This window comes from Talpa occidentalis, unplaced genomic scaffold (genome assembly GCF_014898055.3).
Source record: "Talpa occidentalis isolate TD23 unplaced genomic scaffold, MPIMG_talOcc4v2.1 talOcc4.6, whole genome shotgun sequence".
Classification (NCBI taxonomy): domain Eukaryota; kingdom Metazoa; phylum Chordata; class Mammalia; order Eulipotyphla; family Talpidae; genus Talpa; species Talpa occidentalis.
This window is the reverse complement of record NW_023604972.1, coordinates 9,733,281-9,760,029: the sequence shown is the minus strand read 5'-3', so window position 1 is coordinate 9,760,029 and position 26,749 is coordinate 9,733,281. Positions and strand designations below refer to the sequence as shown.

The 26,749-nt window shown below is 46.5% G+C and overlaps 2 protein-coding genes across 10 annotated transcripts in view; one reads left to right on the top strand and one right to left on the bottom strand.

Moving 5' to 3' along the window:
* Positions 1–11,127, top strand: part of KCNIP4 (potassium voltage-gated channel interacting protein 4) — a 413,140-nt gene extending 402,013 nt beyond the window's left edge. For all 3 annotated transcript variants that reach the window (XM_054687959.1, XM_054687958.1, XM_037530664.2), the window contains exons 5-8: positions 6,451–6,558; positions 7,693–7,797; positions 8,359–8,421; positions 9,711–11,127. In XM_054687959.1, coding sequence (XP_054543934.1) covers positions 6,451–6,558; positions 7,693–7,797; positions 8,359–8,421; positions 9,711–9,758 — 324 coding nt within the window. In that variant the 3' untranslated portion in view covers positions 9,759–11,127. The remainder of the gene's footprint in view (positions 1–6,450; positions 6,559–7,692; positions 7,798–8,358; positions 8,422–9,710) is intronic.
* Positions 3,364–26,510, bottom strand: PACRGL (parkin coregulated like). Of its 7 annotated transcripts, none has more exons than XR_005128994.2 (11): positions 25,066–26,134; positions 24,407–24,480; positions 24,130–24,284; positions 18,895–18,962; positions 17,060–17,150; positions 16,803–16,937; positions 16,228–16,335; positions 14,737–14,817; positions 12,207–12,468; positions 11,515–11,675; positions 3,364–4,225 (listed from the first exon to the last, which is right to left on the bottom strand). XR_005128994.2 is itself a non-coding variant. In XM_037530663.2 (9 exons), the coding sequence occupies exons 1-9, from the start codon at positions 25,098–25,100 to the stop codon at positions 12,412–12,414; spliced, it is 804 nt and encodes a 267-aa protein (XP_037386560.1). In that variant the 5' UTR covers positions 25,101–26,134; the 3' UTR covers positions 11,685–12,411. The 7 variants fall into 7 exon arrangements, 1 of the variants encoding a protein (XP_037386560.1); XR_005128991.2 differs by lacking the exon at positions 3,364–4,225 and adding an exon at positions 26,170–26,339 and having other exon boundaries at positions 9,557–11,675; positions 25,066–25,229; XR_005128992.2 differs by lacking the exon at positions 3,364–4,225 and adding an exon at positions 9,557–11,414.
* Positions 26,511–26,749: the final 239 nt, after the last annotated feature.

Genomic DNA, 26,749 nt, shown 5'->3' with positions numbered 1-26,749 from the left:
GAAGCTGCTTGTGCGCTGCCCGGCTCTCCCAGGGCCATGGCGCGCGGCTGTGCTCCCGGCAGGGGAGCTGCGGTGGGCACAGCCCGGAGTGGCAGCGGCCCCTGCTGACAGGTCAGCGTGGGGCAGGGCAGGCGGGAGAGCAGCCCGAGGCTGCCGAGGGAGGGGAAGGAGGAGGCCCTCGTGGGGGGCTCTGCAGCCGTGGGGAGATGTTAAGCAGCGGAAAGGACGCTGAAGATGCGGACGACCCTGTCGACGTCACCCTGAGTGATGCCCTGTTCTCTCTCGGCCGAGGGTGAGGCCCAGAGGAGCCCACTCTTGGGGGATGGGCGGGGAACGCGGCTATGGTGGGGACCCCGGCCGGAGCCGGGCCGAGAGGCCGCCTGTGGAGCTTGTGTCCACGGCCCCGAGCCACGTGCACGTGCCAAGGGCTGGCCTGACGCCGGGTCTGCTGTCAGGTGGTGGTTACGGAGGCCGAGTGCGGGAGTGACAGCAGGGAGAGGACCCCTGGGGACTGAGCAGTTACCCCCAAAAGAGTACAGAGTGTGTCGCCGACGTCCGGTGCATCGGGGTGGATGTTGTCTCTGGCTGGTGGCCGACCCCACAGCCAGCGCAGGCCGGGAGGCTGATGGCTCCTGGCGGGTGACGGCAGATCCGTGAGTGAGTGGGGTGGATCCCCCTCGTATGCAACAGCCGACTTGATAGGTCTGCTGGCGCCAGTAACCTTGTCTTTTCGCCTCTAGATTGGTGCCCCAAAACCTTAGTGGACTGGGCTTAGTTGTATTTTGCTGTGTTCTGTTGTTTTTCGGGGTCGTGGATGCAGTGCTCCCCATTCGCCCAGGGAAACTTGTGGAAGGATGATGACTGTACAGCAAAAAGCCCTGAGGGGGGTGGATTGTAAAGCGAATTAGGCTTTTTGCGCCAGCAGCCTCTGTGGCTACAACCTGCGGCCTTGGTCGTGTTAAGGGAGGTGTTGGGGAGCTGTTATGGACCTCTGGGGCCTGGTGTGGGCACCGTAAGCGTGCGCATCTGAGCCTGGAGCCTGGGCTTTAAGGGCAGCACCACTCAGGACTATGGGAGGAAAAGTGTAAAGATTCGTGAGGGGCTTTGAGGGTCAGTTGCCTGCCTGCCTCCTGCCTGGTGCGCCTGTGTACCTGGTTCCCTGAGAGCATTAAAGCCTGAAAATAACCACTGAGGGCTTCAGACCTCTCCTTCATCCGTGGGCCTGAATAGATCGCGAAACTGCCCCGTGCTTGCTGGCTCTAGGGCAGCGCCTCTGCCCAAGCGTGATGGGACTTGGTATCTCCGCAGCACAGCACACTGGTGCCTGCTGTTTCCCGAGAGTCCCACACCTTTAAGGTATTGAGTATCTCTGTAGGAGTCCCCAATTTGTCATATGGGGTAACAGGTTGGTTAGTCGTTCAATGCACAACACTCAAATGTATTAAAACCTGGGGTAATACTTTAGTCCATCCACCATCTTGCCTGTGAGTAAGTAAATCTGCTTTAATATTCTGTTGCTTGCTGGGTTCCACTCGTGTCATGTTATCTTGCCCAGTAACAGTCTTGTGTTCTTTCTATTGAAGGTCTAACACAGTAGAGTATGTTTTTTATGTTTTTAAAGATTTATTTATGCAGGGCCTCCCCGGTGGCACAGCGGTTGAGCACTAGGCTGCGAAGCTGCCCACGGCCTCTGCAGCGCTGGTTCGATCCCCGGCTGCTCCCCGGCCACCAGAGGAGGGTCCCACATGGCGCGCAGACCTCTCCTGCCGCCCGCTGCTCCCCTCAGCAGTGTACTTCGGTCCTTCTGCCTGCTCTGCTCCCCGCTCTGGCTCTGGTGAATTCTCTCACCCTCCCGCGCTTCTGACTGTACCCAGTGCTTGTATAAATAAATAAATCTTTTTAAAAAAAAAGATTTATTTATGCATACAAGACCTGGGGTACAAGCCAGAGGTGGGGTGGGGGGTGAAAGGATTCACCAAAGACAGAGTGGGGAGCAGAACAGGTGGATCTACTGAAATACACTGCTGAGGGGAGCAGCGGGCGAGACAGGAAAGGTCTGCTGCACCATGTGGGTTGCTCCCTGGCTGGCTGGGGATCGAACTAGTGCTGCAGTGGCTGCAGACAGCTTCATAGGTTGCGTCTTAACCCCTTTGCCACCAGGGAGGGCCCAGTATGGTTTATCCTTATGCAGCAGATGTCAGAACTCATTTAGAGCATGCGGGTTTGGGGTTCCGGCGTACCCCTCACCCTGCCCTGTAACACTTTGGCAGTTATCTCAGGCATTGTTTAGAGCATGCAGACATGCTGCTATTGCTTTAACCAAGTGGCTGTATTTCTAGGGCAAGCCTGCATCCTTCCCAATCCATCCCATCCCGCCTGGGTGCTCCAGGGGCGAGTGGATGCATCCAATCTGCTGTATCCAAAGAAGGGTCAGTTGCTACAGATTTTTCCTGAGCTAGGGCATCAGCTACCTGATTGTTTGGGGGCATCAGTGCCTAAATAGGACGTGGAGATAGTGAGGGCCGCCTAGGCTCTTGCAGGAGAACCCAAATGTCTTTCCATAGAACCTGATTCCATAAGAACTTGTTTATGACCATTTACCCCCAAGCCTCCATTATTGTTCAAATTCCTTAAGAGTGGAACTGCCAGTGTAAAGAGCTAACAGCCAGGGCTCCCGAGTGCGCATCGGCCCAACCACTTGAGTTCAATCCAGCCCTGACTCAGCGGTTTGTCCCCTTTCCATCCAGGCGGTGCCGGTGTTGAGCTGCACAGTGACTGCAGTCCTTGGGGATGCGCTATCCCGGGCAGGCCATCTGCGCACTGGGGATCAGGGGGAATTCTCCCCGTCCCTTCTCTGTGGCTCCCGGGAGCCACGACAGGAATGGGGCCCGAGGCCTCTGGAGGATGTACACACTGTGCAGAAGTGGGCTGGCACACAGGGTGCCCCTCTGTGCAAATAGGCTGCTCCACAGAGTGGGGGTTCGAGCTATGGCAGAGGCGGGCGGATGGGAGAGGTCTCACTGTGCTGTTCCTCTATGAAAGCCCTGCCTGGAGGAGCTGTGTGAGATCTAGGGGATGTTCTGTGGAACAGATCAGGTGTCGCCCCAAGATGAGACCAAAGCCTTAGGGGGTGTGCTCTCTCCTGCTGTTTCATTTCAGTGTCAAAGCTCTACTTCTGGAACCACACACTCATCCAGTTCAAATGGTAGAAGGGCTTGGGAAATGCCCTGATCTTTAATCTGCTTCACTAGGATTTTTGCTTTTTTTGTTTTTGGGTGGGGGGACCCTCACCAGCGGCCAGGGAACGAACCGGGGCTGCAGAGGCTGCGGGCAGCCTCGCAGCCCAGCACTTAACCGCTGCGCCACCAGGGGAGGCCTGATTTTTGCTTCTTACAGGCAGCCTGGTGTTCGCCTCCTGTGTGCCTTTTGTTTACCAGGCGGTGTACGTGTAAGGGCCAGAGGTGCGGTGTCAGGCGGGGGATAAAAGTTATCTCAAATCCCCAAAAACGCTTGCACTTGTTTTTCAGCCACTTAGGTGTTGGATAGGCTTGTGCCTTGTTAATTCCCACCTCTGGGATAAAGTCTCCGCCAACCAAACAATTCCCTGAAACTGCACAGTGGTTTTCCATGAGCTCATCACCTGTTCTATCCCCCACAGATGCCCCAGCACAGCCTGCAGGATGTCCTGTAGAGAAGCAAATCTTCTCATGCTAAACGTACATCATCAATGGCACACAGGGTCCATCATCAATGGCACACAGGGTCTATTTTACTAAAGTGGGGACAGGTCCCGAGGTGCCATCCTGTGGCATATGGCGGGGCATGCGTGCAGCCAGGCTTCCAGTTGTGTGGGCCATCGTTGCCTCTCCCAGGTGCAGTTTAATCTCGAGACTCAGCAGCCAGGTGTGTGCTGTTAAAGGCATTTGCTAGAACCAGGGCAGCGCGGTGCACTCCTAGACTGTGGCCAAGGGAGCAATGCTGGAGACAGCCACATAGATGGGGGCGGGGGGGACACTACTTTGTCCAATTATTGGTGGTTCATGGTCATCCATGGGAGCCGCTGGCCGCACCAACCTACTCAAACCTTTATAGGCCAGGTGTGCAATACCCATTCGGTGCTGCTCTTGGGTAGTTTCTGAGGCCTCCAGGAAATCTGTATTGCTTGACAGTCACTATTCTGCAGAGTGCATATGTACTGGTTCCCAGCTGGTGTGGTGACTCTAACCTGGAGGCAGAATCAACGAGTCAGGTTTGCAGAGTCTGACCTTGTAGGGTTATCAATACCCAACGTGTTCTCTGGTGTTGGAGAGACAACCCCGTATTCTCACGGTGGAAAACACCTACTTTGCAGTGTCAAAGGAACTTTATCATTTGTTTTCTCTTGAACCACTGATGATGCCACGGAAGCCAGGAAAACTCACAGGGTTACCATGTCCTGGAGCTGTAGTATCAGTCGCCACACTGTGTTTATTTCTGGGGGAAGTTTTCTCAGGATTGGAATTACCTCCAATGACCCTCACCTGGCTTGCACCTATTAGCTGGGTATGGGAAGCACCTGCCCCAAACAGGACAGTAACCTGAGGCTCTGCTGAAGCTGTCAGGATTCCTGATGGTCAGGGCTGGATGGCCAGTCTGGCTACAGCTCGGATTTAGCCTTTTCACCAACCAACCAACACAGAGCCGGGGTGTCAGTTTATCATCTCAGGTGGGGTCCTGGCAGCCATAATGTCAAGCCATATTTGCTTCTGGGTCAATTACTGGACCCTTTTAACCTCTTGAATATCCTTTCAAGCTCCTTTGTCTCAAGTCCTTTCCAAATCCCTACTTTGTCAGAATTAGTTCGCCCAAATCACCAGTGGATCTTCCAACTGAAAAATACCCTGTCTCATGACTGGCTCAAGCTGGGTATCCACATCCCATGCTAGAGATTGGGCATGGACTGCAGTACCTGGACTTCCATGCTGAAGAGACTACAGCCCTATCAGTGTCTTCAAAGACAGTGGTATAGGCAGCCTCTTTCATTTCCAATTCCCTAAGAATTTTTGCACCTCTTTATAGACATCCAGTGCCTCATGCACCAAGGGAGATTCAACTCATTGGGTCAAGGCTCCCTGCTGGCTAGAGTAAGCCAAGCTGTGAAGTGAGCACCTTGAGCCCAGCACCACGAAGGCACTGCCGAGCGGGGGATGGTCATTCTCTCTGACTCCTGCCCACTCAGAAAAGAGACGTCACTCCCCCCCGCCACCCCCCCCCCCAACCCCTGTAGCCATATCCACCATGCCTGGGCACTTTCCTTGGCTTTTTGCTGGACTTGGCAGCACTATCAATCAGCCCAGTGGGCACATATTCCCACAGCAGGAACACTTCCTGAACTGGGGGCCGCCCCACTGGCTGGTGGTGGTGCGGATTTTGCTCTCCTTGCATCAGGGAGGGCACGGGGCTTCTGTCCCTTTACTGTCATCACCGTAACATTCCCCTCTTCCCTCCTCTCAGTATTCTGGGGTTCCACCTGTCTGCATCAGTCAGGCTTTGTCTTAAGCACCTGTACCTTATTTGGAGCCTAGTGTCCTCGCCTTGCAAAACAGTGCGCTAAGGTCTCCAGCTCATCTTGCTCTCCCGCTCTACATGCTACTTCAAAAGCTAACACATATTAGAGACATTTTTTAATTTCAACTCCTCCAACCTTTAAATACATTTCAGTTGGGCTTGGCGACCAGCGAAACTGCCCACGGTGGAGACAAGTCCGCTGTCCGCCATGCCCTCCCCTCCCCTTGTCGGCCTTGTGGGCAATGTGCCGCGCCTCAAACAAGCACATTAAAGCAGTTGGCATTTCAGGGCATCCTTGTACTCAAGTGACATTCTTCAAGCACCTAGCAAAAGAGTCCACCCCTCCTTGGCCCCAGAAATTGATGACCAATCCCTTGGCTCTCCCTTTGCCAACACTCATTTCTTCAGTCCCTTGGCCCAGCTCACCAAAGGCTGACTCGCAATCTTGCGGGTTTCCTGGGTGAGATCTGTCACTGGTCCCTGTACACACCAGGCAAGGAAAGACCAGACAAAGGGGCTGCCCACCCAGGCTAGCAGATGGCAGGTTTACTAGGCAAGGGAGCTTACATAGGAGCCATGGCTTTCGGCAGCTGCAGGTCAGGTGGACTCTGTGTCCATCAGAATCTTTAGAGAGAGGCTTTCTTTTGGGTCAGTAATGTTCTAAGCCCACGTCATCTCAACAACACATTGCTTTACATGTTAAAGCTGCAGAATGGTTTATGCACACGATGAATTCAGAGAAACAAATGACCAAGAACACATTTGTCACATCACTAAATGATTTAAAATCCAGAGGATGATAAGCTTTGCATCCATTAGATGACAGAATTTTTTTTTTTTCAGAGTTTGTGATTTACTGTCTTAGAAATAAAGTATCAATTTTTTCTTTTAATTTCTCCTTAGGATTTTATCAAGGGTCTTTCCATTTTGCTCCGGGGAACGGTACAAGAAAAACTCAACTGGGCATTTAATTTGTATGACATAAATAAAGACGGCTACATCACTAAAGAGGTAAGAAATGCCCTCACCCATGCTGCTCAGCTGGTCTTTGGGGACCATTTTTATTTTTTAACTTCAAAATGAAATTGCAATTGCTATTTTGAAAATAGTAATAGGAAATCTACACTATTTTATGTGGTGGTCAGTGTATTCTAGTAAAAAATCTGGAATGAGAGGGAACAGTTTTCAGTGAATCGCCAAAGTAAATAGAGACACACAGTATACCGAGCATATCTTGGGCAGCTAGTTTGTCCTGTCTACTTGGTATACAATAAATACTCTGTTCTCAGTCGCCTCCAGAACCTGAGGTATCTTGTGGCCCCTGCAATCTCTTTCTATCCCCGCCTATGTTTATTATACCTGACAAACTGCGTGTTCTATGCTGCAAACATCTTGATAACTTACCTGCACTCAAGACATCTCAAAAGGTCTCACCCATGCTCTACAAACTACACATTATCTTTACAATAGAATGGATATTCTCAAATGCAGATGTATTAGTTATATTACCAACTTAATCCAGAGGTTTTATGTTGAAACTTTTAACAGGGAGGCAACAAGTGTGAGATAAGTCTGAATGTCTAAGTAATTATAGTTTTATTAAGATTGAAAATGACAAGTCAAAAACTAGATCTTAATCTAAAAAAAAAAAAAAAAAATGAAATTTTCAGGCATTTACCAGTCATATGTTGACTAATTTACCAGTATGACTTCTTTAAAGCCAAGCAGGGAAAAATATAAGAATACAAATTCTTGTCAGTTAGGTCATAGTGCAGTCCTGGTGACGTGGACTTGATTGTATTCTTAATGGAAAGTGACAATCAGATAAGCTATATAATAAATCAATACAAAATATAGTTTATGTGAAGTCTGTGGCAACACAACCACCGAACCAGAGTTATTTCCTTTCTTGATTCCGTTATATTTGTGGGAATTTACGTCATCTTGAGACAAAGATCAGAATTCTTATGTTCTGATTCTGCCACTTTTAAGGACTGTTAAAGCTGATGGCTTCTCGGGGACAACCAAAGACATGTAATGAAGAATCAAAGAAAGGTCAAATATTTGAAACAGAGTAAGAATAAGCTGTCAGAGTGAATTATCATACAGTTTTGCAGCCAGACTTGAATATCTTTTACTTTTTAGGAAATGCTTGACATAATGAAAGCGATATACGACATGATGGGTAAATGCACGTATCCTGTCCTCAAAGAAGATGCGCCCAGACAACACGTCGAAACATTTTTCCAGGTAGGAATGCAAGTAGAAGTCAGAGGAAGAGAAACTAACAGTAAATTTTCCGACGCTTGCAAGTGTCATTAACCCGAACAAACAAGGGGGTGGGGGATATGGACAGGGCCGAAACAATAGCATTTCACCAGCTTCATAATTGGTTTTGAATTTATTGTAATATGGGAAACTCATTACGTCCTCGCTAGAACACTAAGAAATTCCCATGTTTCACGTGGAGTCCTCAATTTTCACAAGGCCTCAGTTTATAAACCCCCATCAGCCCCGTTTCTTGATGAGAAAAATCAAAGCTCTGAACGTTCCAGCAAATTGCATCAGCTGTCCCCGAGAAGACAAGATTTTACCTAGTGTGGTGAATTCCTCCAACAAATCTTTACTGTCTGTTGAAAAAGTTAACGGCCTAAAAACAGCCGTGTGATTCTGCTGGCTAAGGAGCTCCTACTGTGTGCTCTGAAGCCGCTCTTCCCCAAAGACAAGCAGCTGGCTTTGTTCCAGCCACTTGAGCTTATTCGGTTTGGGTGTTTAGTCTGAAAAGTGTTTGCTTCTTTACTTCCTTGACAGAAAATGGACAAAAATAAAGATGGAGTCGTTACCATAGATGAATTCATTGAAAGTTGCCAAAAAGTAAGTAATGAAGCAAAGAACTAACCCTTTTGCTTCTAGCTACCTACCATGAGCCGAGCAAATTCTAACATTTATGCGGCTAAGCTTCTTAATGCAGCACAGCTGAGGTAAGCTCTGTCTGTTCAATTGGTCAGTATTACAGAGCGCCTCCCCTGGGGGGGGGGGGGGGGGCTAGGTGGAAGTTCTAGATATAAAAACGTTGTGCATGTAGTTTTGTTCCCCAAATTCTTTAGAGAGAATTTGCCAAGGATAAAGTATGATTTGAATTGCTCTTAGTATATAACATGTATATCGTCACAGTTTCCCAGACTTAGAATACCAATTGGGTCACTGGCCAAACTGAACACCTGATTTCTAAGAGAACTATCACTGCCTAAACGTGTGCGGTGATCTTTGAGAAAATTCACGTGGTGAATTTTCAGTCAGCTTAGTGGAGATGTTACTTGGCTTCAAACAGAGGGAGTCCACCAGAGTTGGCGACCAGTTACTGTTACGCTAGGCAACTCAGAGAACCATTCGCATAGTGTCCATTTGCCCCTCAAATGCCCAAAGTCTATCCCTTAAGTTTATAGGGAAAATGTTAGCCTGAACATAGCCACGGGGAGACCTTTCCTTTCTAGGCTTTCTGAAGATCAGATTTAGCCTTAACAGAACCACAACAAAAGGTGTAATTCCTGAGCACCTGTGACCCGACCCCCAACTCTTATGAGGGTGGCTTGCATACAAACCCTGTTCCTTCTTCACCGACCCACTGTAATAGGGCCTGGAAGCTACAGGAATGCCAGCAGCTCACTGTCTTACCCTCAGTGCCTCTTTCATTTCCATTCTGGCCTTCTGGCGCAAGAACCCTCTATGAACAGCAAATAAGAATAGATGATGTTCAAAGCCTTATAAAAAACTAAATGAGTTCTCCATTGTCTCTGTGGGGAATGGATAGAATGAGATTTACATTTGCAAATATTTAGTATTTGATTTTTTCTTTATTGGGGCCTGTTTATTTGCAACAGGTGCTTTTTCCTCCAAGTGAATTAAATGGACTGTCTTACAAAAAGCATTATTTGGAAGTACAGAAATACAAGCTATCTGCAGTCAGGAGTCTGGTGGGCAACAGCCAGGACGATTCTTAAAGGAGGAAAACAGATAAACCCAATGACAAATTCTTCCTGCAGGATGTAAAAGCTTTTAATGCAAAAGGTCTATATTGTCAATCACTTGCAGAGAATCAAAGACTTCAGTGAACAATGATGCAGATACGCTGAGTTTAATCCCGCTCTATTTCTCCCTTACAGGATGAAAACATAATGCGCTCCATGCAGCTCTTCGAAAATGTGATTTAACTTGTCAGCTAGATTCTCAATCAGACAGAGAGGTGTGAACTATTCTACTGCACTTACAGTTGGAGCTGCCCTTGTAGCATAGACTGCTCAGCTTACACTGAGGCATATCATGCAAACAAGCTTTGTTTTAATATAAAGCAACCCCCAAAAGATTTGAGTTTTCTGGTTAAAAATTTGCATCCTTTTCATAACGCCACTGAGTTCTTGGGATGTTCTAAACCATTTCATACCCTGTGAATATTCAAAAGTAACAGAACCTGGCATATAGTTTTATGGATTCTCTAGCCACGGGACTATTGAGGCTTTCATGTTAAGAGTGATTTGAAAATATCAGTGTTTTGCTACTCATCTGTAAGTATTCAGCCCCGGGCGTTTCAATGGTTTTTTACAATATTGGCATCTGCACTTAATTTCAAGAAATTAGTTTCCACGCTTGTATGCTATAATTTCATTTACATAAACAAGATTACTACAATTAGAAAACAAACCCACACCCAGTCCCAGTTTTGATGGATCTGCTGCCTTCTGTCACAGACATCCATTTAGCTGGCATTTTTCAATGACACTAAATTAGCTTACTGCCAGCTGTCAGCATATGCACCATAAAGTTTATTTAATGAGCATTTAATTTTTCACAATATACATTACAGGCCTGCACAATGTATATAATTTTGGATTTGTTTAATCCTATAGGCTGAGGCTTCTATTGTTATTAAATGAAAGTCTAAAAGGTACGAATCAAAGCAAGGAAGTTTCCAGGACATCTGTCAGAGCAGAGTAATGCTGAAAAACAAGTCACTCTTAGCAGCATTAAAGGCCTAGTCTGTCCTCTGCCCTCCTCACAGCACGTTTGTCACGTGCCATCAGGAACAAAGCAACCTGACTAACCCCATGCCTACTAGGAATGACCAGCAAGCAGAATTCACTTTGAAAGCACCAGTAATTCCATCGTGTTGAAAACTACAATGCCAAAAGATCATGGAAAATGAATACAAGTGCTAAACAGCCCTTCTGGACTACATTATGATTTAGCGCATCATAAAATTCCTATAATTCCATTTCTTTTGAAAGATTTTAAGTCAAAATTGCAAGTCGCCACATGACTGAAGACATACACACCTTCCCTGTTTTGCTGAAATATCACCAAGAGGCTTCAGTAGGAGGAAATTTGTAACTGTCTTTGCAACAATAAATCAGGTATCTATTCTGGTGTAGAGATAGGATGATGAAAGCTGCCCTGCTAGCACCAGTGTAGAAATTAAGAGTAGTACAATACATGTACACTGAAATCTGCCATCGCGTGTTTGTGTAAACTCAACGTGCACATTTTGTATTTCAAAAAAAAAAAAAAGCGAATAAAATGTTTATAACTCAGTATACTATGTTATAGCTCTTTATTCCAACACTTTACAATCACTAGCTTACAAATACCATGCTTTGCTTCTGGCATTTTCTGGACTGGCGACCTCACTGTGTGGTGCTAAGTGCAGTGAGAAACAGCAAGAGCAGGCCAGCGGGCAGGCAGCTATTTTAGATCCTAGGCTCTGAGGATGTGGCGAGTGAGTACAGACCTGAATGAAATGTGTGACAGACAAGGGGGCCAGAGCTCAGAGGATGAGCATTTCTGCCTCTTTGATTACAGCTGTGAGGCTGTGTCTGTAAAGAGAATTGCAAAGAAGTAGCAAAAGAGGAGTAAAGAAAGTATCCTTTAACTTTGCCAGGATATGCTACTGCTATTTCCGTGTCAAAGACTGACCTTCCACTTGCCCCTTTGGCAGCGCTGATCTGCTTCAGGCTTGGTGTGGTCCACAGGCGCCCGCCGACCTGGGAGGTGGAGGGTCTTGCTCTCTATTTCTCTTCCTCTATTCCTTTCTCAGACTGCGTTAGCTTCCACTACACCAACACTCAGAACTATGCCTACAAATTATGTTTAAAGCTTTTTTAAAAAATCGAATCACTACATATAAGCAAGTACAACAAAACTGCTGACTACACAGGCATTTTAAGATTTTAATTTCTGAATATTTTTGTGTACTATTTTCAGGCTATAAAATACAAAAATAGCATTTACTTAAATATAATTAATACCTAAAGTTTAGGTAGTATTAACGAGTTGTAATAAACAACAGAGAATTTATACATTTAAAATAAATTTCCTAAATGAGAACACTCCAGAAATTTTCCCAAGCATTCTATATTATAAAACACATATTTACAAAGAGTAACAGTGAATTCTCAAGTTTGTCTACCATTTTACATTTTCACAGCCCTCATAAAACTCAAGAAATAGGAAAATGTCTCAATCGGTGCACAGCTACAAGCTGTGCCAAAGGGATGTTATAAATAAAGGCACTAGGAAGCAAGTACAAACAGCTACTATAATTCAATAGTGGTTGGTCACACAAACCATACAAATATAAAAAATAAACCCCACAAAACCATACTTACAGAACTGCTTTTAATTGTCTTCCATCATTAGCCATTCTTTTTTGTTGATGAATAACTTGAACTATGATTTAGTGCAACTGTAGATACTTATCGAAAACCAGCAAATAGTGAATGGTCGAGGTGATTTCATGTGAATAGTGAGGTGAGTCTGACAGCGCCAGCGGCGCCCATGCTCCGTGCTGGCCGCCGTCCGAGGTCCCCGTGCTCAGCAGCAGATGGAGCAGTAAGTTGGAATTTTAGATTTGATGATGATAAGGCTTCCCTGTTAACAGAACAGGACCAGCCGGATTAGCCTCCTGCCACCTCCCTAGTGAGTGTTACATTTATAAGAGCATGGCTATCTCCAAAGCAGAGAATGATGAAATGAGAAGACTATCTTTCTGAGGCAATAAAACATATATTCTCATTTGTTAAAAACACCTGCCAGAAAGGCAGTGAGGGACCCACAGTCAGCTTCTGCCAGCCGCGTCACTGTCAAATCCCAGTTAGGATTTCTCTGTGCCTCAGTTTCCAGACTGTTACTATTCCCCTCTAACAAAATCTATCTCTGATGACTACAATGAAAATGATAAATGAGTTTAATGTCTAGATAGTACTCTGTAGCCTACCTGGCCTGTAGTAAGTTCTCCTGTGGCTCAATAAAGATCAGGGTATAAGTATGTGCTTTTCCCAAGACAAATGTGTGCATCACTTGGAAAGATAATTTTAACACATTTCAATTTAAGGCAGGTTGTAAACTGATTAGTTATAAGAAAACGACACTGTGACCCCCTGTAACTGGCAATTTTCTTTCATTAGAAGGTGAGTCATCCCATCTCTGTGATAACACACAAGCCCAAAGGAAATGGGAAACAGCCATACTGAGTACTTTATAAAAACTCATTTTAAAGAAAGAGAAATATATCTAAATATTAAGTTTTTAGAAGGAAAGAAGAGCATTAATTTCATGAAGGATTACAAAGCATGAAAAGCAATAATAATTAAGCCAGAGACAATTTCATATGTAACTGCAATTTTCTAATATGATTCATCAATAATTACTATTAAAATATTATGTAAGACATAATAAAGAGGGAACAAGAGAAAAAAAAGATCAAAGGGAGATAATCCTAGCAGTTCTGGTAAACTTCAAAATCTCTTTTTGATATTAGCACGACTCAAAACTAACAAGACCGCGTGGCAATAAAAGGAACTTGCGTGCTGTCCCTGGGACCCTGGCTGGTCAGCCGCACCCTGGGCATGCCCCTCCAAATCTGAGGGTGCCGCTTCCAGGTCTTAATCAGATGCAGAAGAACCCTGCTGTACATGCCCACATGCTAACGGTGAGGTCTGCCCCTCCCACTCGGCCCACCCCCAGCACCAGTTCCCAGGGTGTGTGGAAACATGTGGGAGAGCTGCAGACCCAAAACATGCGCCAACATCGTGTAGTGCCTGCTTACTGGCCTATCGCAGGGAGGAAAGGGCGCTTTTATTTCACATTCTCATTCACAGAACAGCAAGCAACTTCCACGAGAGAATTTCCTTTCTGCTAAGGCTGGACACTGACTGGCTAGGAAATGGCTTGTACATCTCAAGAAGGTACCTGAATGCTGATCCTCTGCCCAGGACCCACACATACACACAACAAGGAACTCCATTATCTAGCAGCTTCCTCCTCATAAATTTCATCCTACGCATTCATCATAGAAAGAATGTAATCAATTTCAAGTCACTGGAATTGGTCAAATTAAGTAATCCAGACAAAGCTTACACCAAAACATCTGCCATTTTAAATCTGTGTATGATCGCACATATTTTCATTGTAATTAATTCCTTGGAAAGTATCTAGAATGAATCTGTGTTCTGCAACATTAAGATAGCCACATGCAAGTCTATCATTAAGAGCTGATTAAACATAATCTCCAAAACAAGACTAGGTCATTGCTTTATGAAGTTATTTCTAAGACTAGATTATCTGAACACTTCTTTCAAGTGATTAAAAACCAATTAACCTAGCTATCTGACACTGTAGGGATAGCACTGGGATCCACTATCCACCACACTCCTGCAACTTAGAATAATCAACTGAACTCCCTGTGGGAGTGTGTGTATGAGAGAGCACGCGAGAGCAAGCGTGCGCTTGCACTAATGTGCAATCCCAGATGTAGTAATGCAACCATCTGAAAATTTCATTCTAGTCTTTGATTATGGACAAACTGTATTTTAGTCAGAAAAAGATGACAAAGGAACAACAAAAACACTCTCTAACGAGTGCTCAAAGTCCACAGATTTTTCCACTAGTCAAGAAAAAGACCATATACAATATTCTCGGGGAAAACCCCATGAGGCTGCACCCCCGTGGTGTGCAGTGGGTGTCCAGGCCTGCACCCACAGCCTTTGTCCCAGGGCCTAAATGCCCTGGCACAGGACAAGCTCTGCTCTGGAATGAAAATAATATCAACATGTGGCTGAAATGAGCTAACACGCCTTTTTTGTGATATCACCAAAACTATTAAAAGAAAAACCACTTGGGGAATAACGGTCTGCTTACTCCTCCCCCGTGCTGCTCCAGCTTCTGTAAGGCGCTGGTGATCGGCTCCTTGAATTTCTTGTCCCGCAGTCTCTTGGAAAGCTTCAAAACGAGATTGGCAGAAGTAAATGATTGGAAAAAGTAACAGTACACACCATAAACATAGAAACATTTCACATAAAGTACCCTAACTAGAGATAATGCCACTGGAGTCTTCTTTACAGTAAGGATATAAATCCCACTTAATTTACTTTAGATTTCCAGGCTTATTTTAGGAAACATTTGATTGAAGTTTATAGAGATGGCAACCACTATATTTGTTTTAAAAAGGAATATTTATTCACCACCACTCCTACTTTTTTATGGATTAGATACCTACAGATTCCTATGGGTTCTCAGGTCTATCAGTCTTCCTATAAAGTAAGAAGTTCAAGTTCTAGAAGGTCAGATGGATGGGTTCAAGAAAAAAAAAAAGGAATTACAATCAAAATATAGGTCTCAGCCCTGAACTATAAGGATGTACACCTAAAAATCACAGTCGTGAGTCATTCCAGCCAGGACTTCAAACTTTGTATCACGGTGTGCCAAAAAGGTTTAGCCTGACCTGAAGAAAGATATGGCCCTTGCTCTAGGATGGCAACCTCTAAGTCCTTGGAATGTCCCACCAGGTAAGAATGACTCTACCTGGGGTGGGGAGGCTTGGGGCGCACCAGACTGTGCTAACAATGTGACACAGTAGGGGCACTGGACCACTGCCTATCAGCTCAAGCATGCTGGCAGTCAGCCCTGCCCATGTGACAGGCCCCTAATATGAACCCTGAACACCAAGGCCCAGGTGAGCTTCCAGACAGGCAATACTCTGCATGCTGCCACACACCAGTACCAGCCCACAGGAGTCCTCAGAGGACAACCACTAACTGCACACCTGTCCCTCCACACCTCTTCCCTTTGTGATTTCAACCCAAATCCTTCCCTTGTCCTGAACTATAATGAGGAATAGCAGCTGCTCTGCGTCCTCAGAATCCTCCAGCAAACTCTAAAAGCTAAGTGTGGTCTGGGGGCCCTCCTGCGCTGCAGCGCTCCAAGGCGTATTTGTGGTAAGGATTAAATTACATGTAAGATGAAAACCTCACATCCTGAGTGTTATTTACAGACTTACTAAAGTACCTACAATGAAAACCAAAGAAAAAAGATGGTAAATGCAGCCGTGGCGGCACACCAGAGGCACACGGGATGCCCGCAGCTCCCAGGCCGTCAGTGCCACCACGGCTCAGTCACGTCTGTCCACTCAACCTTTGCCTATTCTTTTTGTTACAAACAGAAAAAATTACAAAGAACACTGCTGAGTAAACATTCTATGAGCTACAAGGTCTGATCTCTACAGTTGTAGGTCAGCATGATGCGTTTTTACTAGGGGTTTGAATCATTTTAATGATTAAGTTGAGGCCTTTAAGTCAAAGGAGCTACAGAGCGTGAGTGACACAACCCGGCTCTCACGCCCTGGGCACTTACACTCGTCAGCAGGTGTTTCAGGTGGTCATTGAGAGAAGGTCCAACAATGACACTGAGCTGTACCAAAGCATTCAATCCTCTTTCAAACACCTCATCATCCGAATGGACCTGCGGGGGTGGGGGGGGGGGGTGAGGTGAGAAAAAGCAGGGAAAAAGAAAGGAAGAACGAGTTAGGAGAAAGGTCAAGCAGGTGGAGAAAAAGTAGCAAGCTTGGCTATCCAAAATTAGAAGAAAATCAACCAAACTCAGAATTTAAGAAACAACCTTTAATGCTGAAAATCTGAAAGCAAGGAACAAATTTTGGTTTAACTGAAACATTAACTAGACTGCAGCATAAAGACTAATTTGAGGTTCATTATTCTAATTACTCAAAATGCCCCTTTTTACTCCGAGTGCATCCACTAAAGGATTACTTCAATTAAGTCATTATCTGGTCCTGAGTAACAGTGGTTTAATTCTACACACACACATCAAAATCACAGATACAGGACTAATCTGCATATAATTTGGCAGAAAAGACAGACACAGAATATTCTAAATGTACCACAGAAAGGCAAAAGGGATCAAGGACACACCAGAGCTGCCTTGAGCACAGGAATCAGTCTAGGAAGCAAAGGCACCGCTTTTTCCGGAGCACCTTGGACCAAAAGTAATTCTCGGAAGCCCTCCTTGGACACGAAGGTGTAGGGATGCTTAGTCTCTCGCAGACCCTGCCATAAGGCCAAAAAAACAAATACAATCATTTGGTTATGTTAACTACAAAGTAACATTTAATACAATTCAAAAGATTAATTTTCTAAGGACATTTAGGAAAGATGGAGAATTTATTTACCTCAGCTAAAGTAATCAGAAGAGGGTCAAATGGTAGATTCTCAGGAGGACATTCCCACTGCAATCTGTGTTTTACTGAGCCATGGACCAATCTAAAATACAAATGTCAGTGAATGTAGCAAAGACGATCATGTAACACACAGCCATGTTATGTAACACACAGCCATGTTAGAATTATTTTTCACAACAAAAGAACACCAAGACTTTAAATATGAAGATATCATATAAATTCCCATACTTTCAGCAAAATCATTCAGGGCAAAACTAAACAAACCCACATGTGTTAAGCTGACAGTTTTGGAGTTGAATCAAGCTGAGTCTTAATGTCAAGGTATCAAAACATACGACAAGATAGGTAATTTACAGGTAATAAAAATGCAAACAAAATGTGATCTTTAGAAGCAAGGAACATTCTTTTTCAGCCAGAGGTCAGCTAAATCTCACACTGATGATTTAAAGGCAAGATTTATCTCTGATAAAGACCGAAGACAAGGTGGCGGAAGGGCCCACACAGGATTATTCAGTGGCAACCCAAAGGACTGGCTGCAGGGAGCCGCACACATTTCCAGAGCAGGGGACAGCGAGTTTCTGACGGATGAGTGCGCCCGCTGAGCCACAGCGTGGCAGGAACCCTCATCACACCCATCCTGACATTCTCAAATTCTGACTCCTCCTTTACTGTTATTTTCAGAATAGCAAGAGACCTTGGTGACCTTGATTTCACATTTTTAGCAACAGTAAACTGGTTGAAGCGGGAAAAGGGGTGTAAGAACCTTAAAACAGGGTCTCAATTCTGAATATAAATATGAAATAATAACAATAAACTGAAGGATGCTTCCTAGGCTGACTTCTCGCAGACCCAAATCTGGACACATCGCTTAAAAATAAATTTTATCGTGAAAATAACATTCTTTCCACAATGAAAGTGAAATATTCAATCATCTAGAACAGGTTAAAATTGAATATACTTAGGAGAAATCACTGTTTCTTTTTTTTTTTTAATAATTTTTTTTTTTTTTTTTTTTTTTTTTTTAATATAGAGGCATGTTTTCTTTCTTTGTTTGTTTGTTTTTGTTTATACAAGCACTGGGTACAGTCAGAAGCGCGGGAGGGTGAGAGAATTCACCAGAGCCAGAGCAGAGAACAGAGCAGGCAGAAGGACCGAAGTACACTGCTGAGGGGAGCAGCGGGCGGCAGGAGAGGTCTGCGCGCCATGTGGGACCCTCCTCAGGTGGCCGGGGAGCAGCCGGGTATCGAACCGGCGCCGCAGAGGCCGCAGGCAGCTTTGCAACCCAGCACTCAACCGCTGCGCCACCGGGGAGGCCCTGTTTCTTGATAGTAAAATCTAGAATATTCTAGTAGAAACTCATACTGCTTTCTTTGAAATAGTTCTGACGTCTATTCAGAAAAGCAACGAGATTATAAAAAGCAAAATGCTATGTACTCATTAAAAAAAAATAATTTCAAATATAATTTTGAAATATTTTCACAAAAATTAAACAATTTGTTTTAAAGTAAGTTTAAAAACAAAATGGGATTTGCAACATGCTCAACTCAAAGATGCTTACACTGTTTTAGAAATTGGCTCATTCAACTCCTTAAATTATTCGGGAGTTTACTATAGATCTACTGTTATTTCTGTGTTGAACTTAAAATGATTTCCTTGAACGATGTCCCAGGATCTATAATAATCTAACCAGCAAAGCGTAAACCAGTCACCTTTATTTTAACCTCCCTAGAAGAATAACACTTTCAATACATTTACACTGAATACGGTATCGATTTGACGCAATTATTTTGACTAATACAGTAAGTTACATCTTGCATTGATTTTACCTGCAAGGAATACCGCCTTTAGAATAAATAGCTGCAAATGCAGAGGGGGCTCGTGGCTGTTCACCAAACTGAAATCAAAAAGGACAGGAACACAATCAACATTATTATTTCCTCCCACTCTGAGAGCTCATCCATGTTCATCCTGCTCACGTCAGAGGCAAGGGACACCCTGACTTTCAAACCCCTAAGCTGGCATCAAGCGCGTCATTCTGCTGAGCAACAGGACTGAGAAGTTTTCAGTCCTCTCAGGATTCAAACAGCAAACACCATGGTACTTTGCCTACTTCCTTTTACCCAACCTTCCTCCCTCTTGTTTCAGAAGATTTGACAGTAGCTGAACCCAGACATATAACACAGATAAGTATAAATGCTACTAAGTACAAATATTATGAACAAACATCATCCATCTTTTCACACACATACCCACCAAGGACTGCCACCTTTCAAGGTGAGGGTTAAGTGGCAAGAGACGTTAAGTTGTGTGCAGCCTATCATTGCCTACTTGTCCTCCTGCCAAAAATGGGTAGTTCTTTAGCTTCTCCCAACTGAAAGGCAGGTGTGTCAGAGTGAAAGATGCACCATATGCCTGGATGTGTTTGCTTAGATACTTAACATTACAACTTTCAATTTTGAACATATTATCTTAAGGATAAATTCTGCATCTAATCTCAGAAACAATTTAGAAGATGTCAATCATAACACTAAATAATCACAGCGTAACCTAATTTTAATACACATGAGCAGAGTTAAAGGAAACTTAGGTACAAAAAGTAAATATTTTACTACATGGTACTTTGAATATAATCAAATGAAACACAGCTGTCAAAATTTACAAAATATAAATTTACTAATCTATTTTAAATATATAAGTAGCTAAAATAATTTTTTTACTCACATGCAGTAATTTAAAAATCTACTTAACAGTGTTAAGTGTAAAGCTAGCCCTCTTACCTCTGGAAAAAACATGTTTTAAATAAAAATGCATAGATGAAATATCATTAAAATATAATATCACTCACTTACAAAGCTTGACCCATATTCTGCATAGTAACTCACAGCAATAGTAATGTTTTAAACATCTAGTCAAAATTCTTTCTAATAAAAGTGTTTAAAAATTGCTTTCAAGGGCCTCGCTGGTGGTGCAGGTGGTTGAGCACAGCGCTGTGAAGCTGTCTGCAGCCTCTGCAGTGTGGGTTTGATTCCCAGCCATCCAGGGAGAACCCCACATGGCACAGCAGACCTCTCCTGTCTCGCCCACTGGTCCCCTCAGTAGTGTTTTCGGTCCATCTGCCTATTCTAGTCCCCACTTTGTTTCTGGTGAATCCTCTCAACCCTCCTGCACCTCTGGCCTGTACCCCAGTTCTTTATAAATAAATAAATTTTAAAAAAAATTTGCTTTGAAGTGAAAATTTGCTTTCAAAAGAAGTCACATGAAAAAGTACTGCTTACATTGTGTCAAAAGTTAAAACAAACTAGGGCTTTGTTTTACTACCAGTACCTAATACCACCTACTTACTTTTGAAGCTATAGCCCATGTAAATAATTTGCAAAGTTGCACTGCTGAAAAAATATCCTCTTCTATTTTTAATGCCATCACAGACCACAGTTCATCTCCAGACAATCAATGCACTAAATATACACGACTACGCTGAGTTAGCAAGTCTTAAAAAATGTTATTTCTAATGACATACCTGAAATGGGTGCAGCTGAAGCACATTAAGTGTCTAATAACGGTCAAAAAGTGAACATACCTATGAAACAACCTCAGGTGGAAGCCTGCTCCCAGTGCCCTAGAAGCCTCCAGTGCCTCTTCCCCATACCCACCCGCCCTGTTCCCAAGGGTGACCATTCTCCCGACTTCCAGCAATGCATTTGGATTAACTTCCACCTAGTTTAGACGTGGTCTTTTCTAAGATACTCAATTCTTAGGTCAAATCATAGAATCATTTCCCAAATAACTAAATTACTACCTTATTTTTTAAAAATAAAATTTAAGACTAGGGGCACTAAGGATTACTACCTCAAAAAGATTTTTCTTTAAAGAGTGAAAGAACAATCAAAGTGTCACCAAAACTCCCTCAATTCAACGTAGGAAAAGGAAGCAGCAGCCATCAGCGCCCTCCAATACCCGGTGTCCTCGACACAGATTACAGACAACAAAGGGCCAATTAGATGCGCAAACGATTTCTCATTTCTCTTTCATGAAGCCGGTTACTCTACTTCTGACCTTGGGGAGGTTGTTCACTGCCCCTACCGGTGTGCAACCATCCCAGGCCGGGGAGGGTCACCGTCGGTTCCAGCAGCTTAAAGGAGAACCTTGGCGCCCCCGGCCTCACCCCCACAGGTTAACAGCACGCAGGGGACACCGGGCAGCAGGGAGACAGCAACGCGGGCCCCTGCGCATCTCCACATGCTGTCTCCCCTGGCCGTCTCCCTCGGTCTCTTCCTCTGTGGTCCTCCCGCAGCCGCTCTCCGCCCAGCCATTTGGTGTGACGCCGCCAGGAGAGCCCCGGCCCAGGCCCAGGTGTGCCCAGGTGCGCACGCACGCCCGCCCCGGGCCCCACGCCCGCCTCCCAAGCGCCTCCCGCGTGCACGGCCGCAAGTGACCGCCGCAGAGCTAAGGGGGAAAAGCCTGCCCATCCCTTACCCCACAACCCAGCCCCGCAGGGTCCCTCACAGCGCAGCACACCCACAAGTCTCCCGGGGTGAGTGTGAACACTGCCGCCGAGGCCCCCAAAAGCAAACCGAACGCAACAGAATACCACAGAATACACCCAAGCCCAGGCACTACGGGGTCAGGGCACCAACCCAGGGGCAAAAAGGCAAAGAGGTGATGGGCGCCAGCGGAGGATCCATCAAGCTGCAGCCGAAGGCGCTGCTCGCGCGCGCGAGGCGGGGCCCCCCCATCGCCGGGGCATCAGCCTCCTGGCCTGCGCGAGCCCCCAGCCAGAGACTACACCCACCCGACGTCGGCGACACACTCTGTACTCTTTTGGGGGTAACCGCTCAGTCCCCAGGGGTCCTCTCACTGCTGTCACTCCAACACTCGCCTCCCTAACCACCACCTGACAGCAGAGACCCGGGGTCAGGCCAGCCCTTCGCACAAGCTCCACATGCGGCCTCTCGGCCCCGGCTCCTGCCGGGGTCCCCACCACAGCCGCGTTCCCCTCCTGTCCCCCAAGGGTGGGCTCCTCTGCGCCTCGCTGGAGAGAGAACAGGGCATCACTCAGGGTGACATCGACAGGGTCGTCCGCATCTTCAGCGTCCTTTCCGCTGCTTAACATCTCCCCACGGCTGCAGAGCCCCCAGCAAGGGCCTCCTCCTTCCCCTCCCTCAGCAGCCTCGGGCTGCTCTCCCGCCTGCCCTGCCCCATGCTGACCTGTCCTCGGGGCCACTGCCACTCCAGGCTGTGCCCGCCACAGCTCCCCGGTAGAGAACACAGCTGCCTGCCGTGGCCCTGGGCGAGCCGGGCAGAGCACAAGCAGCTTCGCCCCGAGGCCCAGCGGCCTCTCCTTGATTCTCACCTCCTGAGTGTGCAAATGCGCCCACCCACCCCCAGGAACCACAGGCATAACACCCAACTACCAAAAGTTCTCCCACCTTCTGGAGGAACTTTTACCTTTGCGTTATCACTGGGCCGCTCTGGGTGACTGACGGATCGTGGTCCAATTTCTTCCCCAACAAGTCTGCTGCCTCAGGGGTCATGGGCTGGTCCTTGTGGGCCGTTTCTTCCTTCACACAAGGCCTCATCCCACAGCTCCCAGACCTAGTTCACCTCCAGTGCTCCTGCAGCGTCTTTAGATCCTCCCGCAGCTCCTGGACTTTGGCCACCACCTGTGCTGCCATGGCGCCTCCAGCGCCGTCCTCAACGCCGTTTGCAGAGCTGTGAGGGGACACTCATTCCCCAGGCCTGCTTCTGAGCAAAGACCATGTCCATACGATGCCCCTCCCCCAACTATATGTAGAGTCTGCTCCACCTGCACCGGGGACTGGGGAGGCACCCAGAAAGGAGGTGGCCCACCGGCACTACATACTGGGGGCCGTCACTCCTCAGAGCCTCCTGAGATCCTCAGAGTTCTCATACCCGCCTGCATCAAATCCTGCCGACTCACGCCAAGTGTTCTGCAACCACCCCATACCGGGTAGGTTCAATGTGGGTTCAGGCAGCTTAAAAGAGAACCTTGGAGCCCTTGGTATCATCCACACAGGTTTTTTTAGTAGTACGCAGGGTAGACAAGCAGCAGGGAGACAGCAACTTAGGCCCCCTGCGAATCTATAGCTTTTTCCTTTGGGCTTTCTCTGGCGTTCTCTCTTGGTCTCCTCAGAAGTCGCTCATCCTCTCGTAGCTGCTCTCCGCCGCAGCTATTTTTGTGACGGTGCCATTACAGCCTTAGCCTCTAGGTGCGCGCCCTTACGCACGCCCACACCAAGCTCCACGAGTCCACCATCAGGCACGCGCACCCCGCACCCACGCTCCTAAGTGCCTTGAACATTCAAGGCAGCAGGTGATAGCCACAGAGGCTAATGGCGCAAAAGCCTGACCAATTCACTTACCCTATACCTACCTAAGTGGCAGCGAATTTCACCTGCCAAAGCTACGTCACTCTCATCATCCCCTTCAAAGGCTGAAACCACATCATCTTACCCCGCAGGGCAGGGCCAGACCCCACCCAGTGCTGCGGCCCAGCTGTATTCTCTTTCGGACAGTTCACTGATTTACATACTTATAATTATGCATCTTTATGCACTTACATCTCAAAGTCTGTTAAATCTGATTAATTGCTGTGAGAGGGGAAAAGGAGGCTTGTACTATAGTTAGGATTTCTGGTGGAGCTAACTGATAAATCAGAAAGAAATGACTGGAGACCTTTATACAATCATGAAAGCATGTCATTCATCCTATGGCAATTGAATCGAGTTTATTCTGACACCAGAAAGTCCAATAACCATAGTAAATCAAAAAGAAAGCTGATATGTAATTTATTTTATAGTCAACAGTACTCATCCATCAGAGTGACAGGCGGTAGCTAAAATGGCTAATCTCAACATCTTCTCACACCCACGCTCACATCAATATCTCTGTTTGTCATCATGATCCCCAAAGGCCCTTTCTTTGTCACTAGTTTAAAACTAACACACAAGACACGCGTGGGACAGCAATCAGAATGGCGCAGGTGTGCGTAATGCCTATTGCTCTAAAAAAACCCCTGAGTTAGAAATCTCTTTTGTACCTACCGGGTTAATTGTTTTAGGGTTAAGTTTATCACTTGGTCGAGGATGAAGTTTTCTTGCAGAGTCTGGAGAACTGGTTGATGATGAGGATTTGCTTCGCTGAACTGTAGTCCTGTGTTTTACTTGTGTGCTTGATGGTGTCCTGAGGTCACAGTTACCTGGAGAGAACAGAATATCAACAAAAAAGAGGTGAAAGCTACAAAGCTCACCTCCCCCCCCCATACACACAATAGTGTGTCAACTAAATCCCCTTCTTTGTTTAGAAAGCAAAGTTCTATACCTGCCACTCTGCTTCTCAGCTGCTCGCCCCCCTGGCACTCTGATTTCTGCATTGCTTCCCTCCTACTCCTGCAGCTGAATAAAACATAATTTCAACATTTAGGAGGTTGGGAGATTCATTAATAATGTAAACTTCAAAATGGAGCAGAATAGAAAACACAGTGAAAGACACACAAAACTGATAAGGTGTGGGCAAAATACTTGAACAGACCAATGAGAATATATGAAATGTCAACTTCACTAACATCAGCAACCGCAAATTAGAACGACTGGCTAAGAAAATAAGGGCTACAAAAACATTTCTTTTTTCCCCATTCAAACTGTCAAAAGAGACTTTTAGAAACTGGATTGCATTTCTCTGGCTGTTCAGAGAATACAGCTTTCTGAAAGACATGGCTGCCATATTCCCACAAGCTCCACCTTGTCTGGCCTGTTTACTTTCCAAGTTCCAAATGCGAACATCTGCCTATCAGCTCCTCCTTTTCCAGTGATGCAGCCAACTTCCCCACTCAACTTTTCATCCGCCCCTTGAACTGCACATAAGCTATAAACACCTTGTGAAACAGAGGTAGCTCCAGTTTTCTGATCCACTTAATCTGAACACCTACATGCTCACAACGTCGGAAAACAAACAAAGCCGACTCCACAGTGGAACCTCACTTTTCTCTTAGGCGTCCTTCGGCGCTGCAGGTCATCTACAAGGCACTGTAGGCACGTGTCGACGCTGGCAAGGCAAACATATGCCCCTTTCTTCTCTTGGACATCTCCTACATCCTATTTCTCTGCCTAGATGCATTTCCTTCCTGCAACCTGGTTTGAGACGACTGCAAATAAATGGGGGGCTAACCGGTCAGCGGCGGAGGCCATGTTCATGTCCTGCTCCCTATCTCCTTGCTTGGGAAGTTACAGAAGCATGGCCGGCGCCCCATTAAGAAAGCCGTGCTCTCATCTGGCCTGTACCCCGGTTCTTGTATAAATAAATAAATCTTTAAAAAAAGAAAGAAAGCTGTGCTCTAGCGCTGAAGCGCCTCCATATGTCAAAGGCCAGAACCACAGTCCCATATCCACCTATCCCAGTCACCCCTTTTTTTTCCTATTAAGTAAATCTAAAGGGCCAGTATTAGGGACTTGAAACTGTTAGGGGGTTTCATCTGAGACTATATCCTAGCATCCATATATTTGATCTTCATCACCATGGAAATGGTGGCAAAAAGTGAAAGGGGGGAATTGTTAGGGGGAAATGATGTCCTAAGTTAATCCCATACAGGCTTTGTGGACTCCACTCCCACTCCAGACTAAAGCCATCAGGACATTGGGAAAGACAAATCCCGTCACCACCAAAGGGAAGGTGGCAGGGACCTGAGGGTGGAGTTAAGCAGCCAGGTTGGGTATAAAAAAAAAACACGTGGACCTTGGTGGGGGGCTCACTCTGTCGCTGGCCTCCTGGTTTCACAGCTCCTGGCTTGCAGCCAGCTCTCAGGGTGCCATTTGGGATTCCAGATCGGCGGATCGGGTAGGACTTATTTAAAACTTTGTCTCCCACTTTTCTCCCTAAGCTGTACATTTCCTCATTTCCCCTTCCCTTGTAAATAAACCTTTTATGAACCTTTCGCGTGTGCCTGCAGTAGAGCATTGATAAGACCTTTTAAGCGCGCGGGTGAGGACCCACAGCCAGGCACCCCGTTTTGTATCGGGGCTGCCCTATAACAAAATCTCCCCATTTCCCTGACCCCTCTCTCTCCAACCCCATCCATTTCCACACACCTAAGACCAGGTGAGGTCGGGGCGTTACCGAAAATGAGGGAATATGGAGCAAAATTAAGCGAGACAAAGGTTTTTTAAGGAGTGGGGGGTGGGGGGGGGATTCTGTGGCCGGCTTCCATCCCGGCGGATGAAAACTCCTCTCGGCCAAGGCCCGACCCTGGAACGCAAGGCGCACCCCGCGCCCTCAGCATCTCCAACGTCCCTAGCAACGGGGTCCGGCGGCCTTAGCGACCAGCCGGCGAGGAGAGCACGCACGGCACCGCGGGACCCTGCGACCGCGCCCACGGCCCCCGAGACCCGTTCCTACCACGCCTCTTCCCCGCCGCGATCCGCACCCAGCCGCCACCCCAAGGAGGGCTTCGCCCAGCGCCCGCTCCGCTCACGGCAGCCGCTCTCGCCGCCCGGGGCGGAGTTCCGGGAACAGCGGCTCTCGCGCGGTTCCTGGATCTGGCGGCGCCGCGCAATGACGTCAGACGCACGCTGCGTGCTCTGAGCCAATAGCGGGAGGCCGCACAGGCGCCCGGCGACCGAGGGTTGCCAGGCAACGAGGCGCGAGCGTGAGGACCGCTCCAGAGCTGGA

Coding starts and splice junctions, on each gene's coding strand:
- PACRGL (XM_037530663.2), bottom strand. CDS start 25,100: ATGACCTGCAGCGCCGAAGGACGCCTAAGAGAAAA. Junction 18,963..24,129: donor ACCCTAAAACAATTAACCCG/GTAGGTACAAAA, acceptor TTTTGATTTCAG/TTTGGTGAACAGCCACGAGC. Junction 16,336..16,802: donor CTGTGCTCAAGGCAGCTCTG/GTGTGTCCTTGA, acceptor CCACCCCCGCAG/GTCCATTCGGATGATGAGGT.